The following is a 6,340-nucleotide window of genomic DNA, read 5'->3' as shown; positions in this document are numbered from 1 at the left end:
GAAGCTTGGAAGTATCTAGCTCAGTTTATATATCCTTGGAGGCCGGAATTATCGTTGCAAAGCGTCGTAAGTGTGGTTGCTTTGAATGGCAAGAGTGGTGAGCAAGGGATAGTTGCGGAACTTTTTATGGCATTGGAACATTATCTTGGGATTTGGCTAACATATATTGAAAGAGGGGAGAACGAGCTTCGTGAAGGTATTTTGTTCATGAATAGGCTAGGCCTACTGACTGTAGGCTGGTGCAAGCTTGAATTGGCACCCATGTGGGGGTGGGGCTCGTTTTTCTGGGTCGGCTTGGGTTGGCCGGATGTGACTCGGGTGACCTGGGCTGACTCGATTTTTTATTTAGTTTTCTTCTTTTCTATTTTTTTTAAAAGATTCCATTTTGAGGGTCCATGTTCAAACATTGATATCTCCCAATCCATGTGGCCGATTTTGACATACCATATATCTCCGCAAAGGCCTCAATGCGTACTTTCCATTCATATGATTGAAATGGCCAGATTTTGTTTAAAATGGCACAAAAACCAAGGACAGTGCAGAAAACATCAAAATTAGTCATGGATCAAATCTACCAAGACATATGTTGGCCTCACATGAATCTGAGGATGCTGGCCAAAAAATCCTTAGACTAGGTACTATCACTACAAGAAAAAGGGTCTTTCGCGGCATTTTTTGATGGGCCTTAGCGGCATTTATTTATAAACGCAGGCATATATGAATATTCGCGGCGTTTACCACCAAACGTCGGTGTATAAAGGATAATAGGTAGAAATCATGGCGTTTACATGTAACCGCGCTACATATAGATATTTAGGGCGTTTGTTTTAAAATGCCGGGTATACAACACTACAACGACGTACTTATAAATGCCGTAACATCATATTAGATGTACTTCTCCATATGTATTTTCGGGCGTTTAGTAAGAAAACGCCGTTAGATGGGAAACCATATTGCCAAGTTTATTTATAATCGCCGCTTAATATAATACTTTTTCCGGCGTTTGTTTTAAACCGCCGATATGAAACAATACAACGGCGTTTATTTGTAAATGTCGTAATATCATATTGTATGTATGTGTTTTTCGGGCGTTTATTAAGAAAACGCCGTTAGATGGGGATCTATATAGCCACGTTTATTGATAATCGCCGCTACTATTTTTCGCGAAAGAACTCCGAACTCTATTCATTTCCCACCTCTTGCCGCGCGCTAACTGATCGACCCTTTCTAAAATCTCAAATCCCAATCCCTCACGTTTCTCTCTCAATCTATCGCAATCGTTCTCCTCAAATCCCAATCCCTGAGTTTCTCTCTTAATCTCTCGCATTCTCCCTCAAATCGTTCTCTTTGTTATTGTTGAACAATGTCCGATTGATAGATAAAGAACCTTTATCTTGTCTCTTCAGTTATTACAAAACATATCACCCATGGATGTTGGCTTGGGTTGTTGATTAACAATGGCCATGGACGATTGATCATCCCACAGTCTCTTTCACTCTCGCTGCCGCTGCAAGCTGAGGACGATTTGTGGCTTCGGCAAAGAACTCAAACTGTTCACTGATCACCGTCCTTGTGTCCCTCTCTAATCTTCACATTCTCTTCAAATCTATCTCAATCTCCCACATTCTCTCTCAGATTTCTCTCAACTCTCTTTCAACCTCTCTCCCACTGCAACCGTTGTGGACCATTTGGGGCTAAAACAACCGATTGAGGATTAAGGGGAAGATTCTAGGGTTGGTGTTGCTCTGGCTACCACTGTCAAGAGCTCCAGCCTGCTGTAGCTGACGGTGGTGTTGCTCTTGGCCTCCCTGCTTGGGGTCTAAATGGAATAAAGGAACTAACAATTTAGGGATAAAGGCAATAAGCAGAAATTTAAGGTATGGTAAGACTCAACCCGGATTGCTTTATTTTCTTCCATTCAGTTTCTAAGAAAATTATTTCTGTATTCGTTTATTGAGATTTAAGCAGATTTATTTGGTCTTATTTTTTGGTTCCATGCTTTAATCCTATTCATTCACTTGAAGAGAGTTTTATATATTTCTGTAACATTATTTTTATTTTTAAATGTTTTCTTTCTTGATTCCCTGGTTCTTCTTTTATGAACTTAATCATTCCTGCTGCGTTTCCAGTTTCGTTTCAGATTTGAGTGTTCTACTTTGTTTTGGAACTGGTTCCTTCTTCTTCCCTGCATATTTCTCTCAGTAATGGGGCTTTGCTTCGTTCCTGCTTTCTTGAGTGTTCTGTTGCGTTTCAGATCTGAATGTCTAGCTTCATTTTTTATCTAAATGTTCTTTTTAGGATCAGAACCCCATCATCGTTCTGGCATTCTTCTCTGTTTGTTTGATCACCGCTGCTCTCCTTCTCGTTGCTTCTGAGTTGACTCTCTGCTGCTAGCTCCTTCCTTCGCTGGTTTCAGACCTGAGCTTCTACTTGTTCAGATATGTTCGGCTGTGTTTTAGTTATATGGTGAAAGCACCATTGTAGGAGATGGTGGTGTTGCGACAGAATCGAGGGCGAGGGAGTCGGGAGTGGGGACCGGATAAAGTTGTGTTTTTCTTTTGACGGAAGTGTTCATAAACAGTAAAAGCAATAAATTTTTGCCCTGCCAAATGTGCTCACTGAGCAGTTTTTGACCCAGAACTACTCTCTCCGAGTAGAAAAACAGACCAGCTTGCCAAATGCAATTCTACTCACAATCTGCTTTTGTGAGCTAGAAAACATTAAAATTACTTTCAGTGAGTGTAACCAAACAAGGTCTTGGAGTAAGAGAGTGATAAGGGGTATGAGTGGAATGAATTGGCTTGGTTAAGATATTTCTCTCTCAACCACAATAGCTCTCTTCATCCTTTTTGCTCTAAGTTGGTATCTCCCTCTCATTAACTTCTCTATTCCCCTCCTACAGCTATTACTCTTTTCCCCTTCTTTGCTCCTACTATTTCTCTTTAAACTAATCTTCTTTTCTTCTCCATCCTATCCATTGGTTTAAAGCTCAAATCCTATTTCAGGAAAGACTTGTATCTCTCTCTCTCTCTCCAATCAACTTCACCCATCAACTTAATCCATCAATTTCAAATACTTAGTTTTTTTATGTCTGATTTCTTGTTGTAAGAATTATTTATATCAGACAATTATTGCTTAAATTCTGAACCATTAGATCTAGATTCAGATCTGGCCATATCAACATAAAACACTGACCGTTAGATTTAAGATCAGCAGTATGTATGGGAAAGAGGTGAGCATCCAAGTGATGTTAATTAGCTTCTTCCTCAAGAAGAAATGTGAGTTGCATGAATCATATTATATTCTCTTCATTTCCTGTGTACCAGAAACCGTAGTTTCATTGGAGGATGAAACAGTATTTGTCAGCCATTGGACTCTCTTGATCTCATGAAGAGTAGCTTGTAGCAGAGACTAATAAAAAGCAATCTAGAATGTTGATTGTGAGTGAATTGGTTAATGAGTTGTTTCAAAAGCCCTTCCTCTGGAGCTTACTAGGGGATGATTGCTAATACAATTGCTATTTATTGCCAAGAGATTCCTTGGTTATGGAAACAATATGGGTTGAATGACAACAATCCACCATCAGATTAAAATGTTTTCTTTTAATCTGATTGCTTATAGGGGTTATGACTTTAAAATCCTTTTTCATTTTGATTTGATGACATTGAACCCTTCACTATATTATGATGATAATTCACCTGCCATGGTAGGCAATCTATTTCTCTGTCCTTATCCATTCTAAGTCTCTCCAAAACGTAGAGCATGAATGATATGAGACTCTCCAAGATGGCAAAAATTGGAAGTATCAAGTTCTTGTTAATTGGTTCTCTAGATATAGATTCTTTAAATCGTGCTTTCTGCTCATTTTGTTTATTAGCTTTTTCCTATCATAGTTCAATATGCTTCCATTCCTTCCCCTTCCGAACTTTTTACCTTGATATTCTCAAGGGTCTTTCTTGGTTGCTTGTTAGTAGTCAAGATGGGTTTTGATGGCTCGTTTCATACTTCTACTAGAAAACTAGAAATCCTCACCCAAAAACCAAAAGAATGGGATGCTTGACAAGAGATTTTCCATTCTCAACTCAGTTCCTCCCCCACCCTTCGTTTATATACTTGCCTTTTTTGCTTTTCTTTATAAGCCATCATGTCTCTTTCATAACCACTCTTGATTCCCATAAGTAGTAGGTGAGAGCTTTGAGAGTCAAAATCTCAACCTTATCTTTGAAGAAGCGCAATCAGTGCTGGGTATGTAGTACCGCTCTAAAACTCCTGGATTCGACATATTCTATTCCATAAAGTGGTAGTTACTAGAAATTCAGAATTTGGTATCATTCGACACTTATACAACTCGGACTATATGGTTACCTCTTTCTACACTTCTTAAGTTTCCTATCTTTGTGCAACGGGGTTTTGGAAATGTCTGCAATTTCTGCTTTCCTTATTGTACATCTTGACAAGCTACTATTTATATTCGAGTTTAAAGACAACCAACTGTTATCAAAAAAGAAGATAGGACCACACGTAGGACCGGATCCTGATTGAAGGATTTGAAGAAAACGAGAAACTAAATAGATTCAAAAAATTTAATGCGGTTTTTAAAAAATGGTTTTTCTGTTTTACTAAACACTACCCAATGATTGTATTCATGAGGGAATAATTTATTGATTTTAGAAATTAGAGAGGGGAAGAAGAGACGTAAATAAACAGGGGTTCTAAAAGATGTACGAACTTAGGAAACTCTAATTAAGTCATTTGGTCAGTAACTTCAAATAGAATTGCTTGGGTCTACTTATGATTTCCAGGCAGAAAATAATATCTTAATAAGGCTAGAGGAGGTATTGTAGGCTGGTTGCTTGTAATTCATATATTCTTGAAAAAATATTAGACTATTGTTAGGATTCAAGAGAGATTAGCAATATAAACACCAAATCTAAGAAGAAACCAACCTAATATGAATAAGATATTGTCAAATGATGCAAAGTTGGAAATTGACAAAAAAAGCAGGGTATGTGCTTGGTTTGGAATCGGATAAGCCAAGAAGTAAAGAGGAAGAAGTACGAGAAGAAGGCAAGAAGGAGGACGGAAGAAATTAGAATGGAGAAGACTTGTTTCTTTGTGTTTCTCTTTTTCTTACCGTTGCGTAAGATTGATTAGCTGGGCTGGGGGGGGGGGGGGGGGGGGGGGGGGGGGGGGGGGGGGGGGGGGGGGGGGGGGGGGGGGGGGGGGGGGGGGGGGGGGGGGGGGGGGGGGGGGGGGGGGGGGGGGGGGGGGGGGGGGGGGGGGGGGGGGGGGGGGGGGGGGGGGGGGGTTCACCATGGCCATTCGTCACTTGGGGCATTAACGTCATTAGCCAAGTGGTCCCTAAATCTTCTATTGGTTATGAGTATATTCTAGTAGCCATCGACTACTTCACTAAATTGGTAGGAGCACAGTCTTATGCCAAACTAACAACAACCAAGGTGGCTAAGTTCATAAGCAACAACATCATGTGCTGATATGGAGTCCCTCACGAGCTCATATCAAATCAAGGATCTCACTTCAGAGGAGAAGTGAAGAAGCTGTGCGACAAGATGAACATCCAAAGGCATACATCATCGCCTTACAGACCTCAAACCAATGGTCCGGTAGAGGCCGCCAACAAAAACATCAAGAGGACAATACAGAAAATGGCCGACAAGCACAATAAATGGACCGACAAGTTACACTATGCACTTTGGGCATCCAGAACATCCATCCGAACTTCGACTGGGGAAACACCCTACTCATTGGTCTATGGAATGGAAGCAGTCCTTCTAGTCGAATTAGAGATACCCTCCATTCGGGTCATGATGGATAGTGACATTCCAGAAGCAAATTGGATCAAGACAAGATTCCAAGAGCTAAACCTCATTGACGAGAAGAGCATGCGCGCCATCGATAATATGAAGAAGTACAAACAAAGGATGATACAAACATTCAATAAGAAGGTTGTACCACACCAACTATCCGTTGGTGATTTGGTGCTTAAAGAGCAACGAGCACCTATACAAAATCACGAGGCAAGTTCAGGCCCAATTGGAGTGGCCCTTAGATGATCAAAGAAATAGTACCTGGCCAAACGGTTCGAGTGGTGGATCTTGATGGGATCGAGCTCCATTATTTGACAAACATGGATTAGCTCAAGAAGTACTATGTCTAAAGTTTCCTAAACAAAGGAACTACGTTCGGCCCGATCCCTTAGAAACCTAAGGGTACGTAGGCATCTTAGTGAAATAACACCAGGACCAGTCACATCAACAACAAAAAAAAAACAAATCAATCAAGTTCAAAGTTCAATCCCAAATTCAAAGTTTATACCATA

General features: G+C 40.4%; 1 protein-coding gene across 1 annotated transcript; it reads left to right on the top strand.

Moving 5' to 3' along the window:
* The first annotated feature begins 5,570 nt into the window (after positions 1–5,570).
* LOC122665539 lies at positions 5,571–6,074 on the top strand. The gene has a single exon (XM_043861694.1). It carries the CDS (start codon positions 5,571–5,573, stop codon positions 6,072–6,074), a length of 504 nt encoding a protein of 167 aa, XP_043717629.1.
* The last annotated feature ends 266 nt before the right edge of the window (positions 6,075–6,340 follow it).

This window comes from Telopea speciosissima, chromosome 6 (genome assembly GCF_018873765.1).
Source record: "Telopea speciosissima isolate NSW1024214 ecotype Mountain lineage chromosome 6, Tspe_v1, whole genome shotgun sequence".
Taxonomy (NCBI): domain Eukaryota; kingdom Viridiplantae; phylum Streptophyta; class Magnoliopsida; order Proteales; family Proteaceae; genus Telopea; species Telopea speciosissima.
The sequence above is the reverse complement of the archived record's forward strand: the minus strand, read 5'-3'. Positions and strand labels throughout refer to the sequence as shown.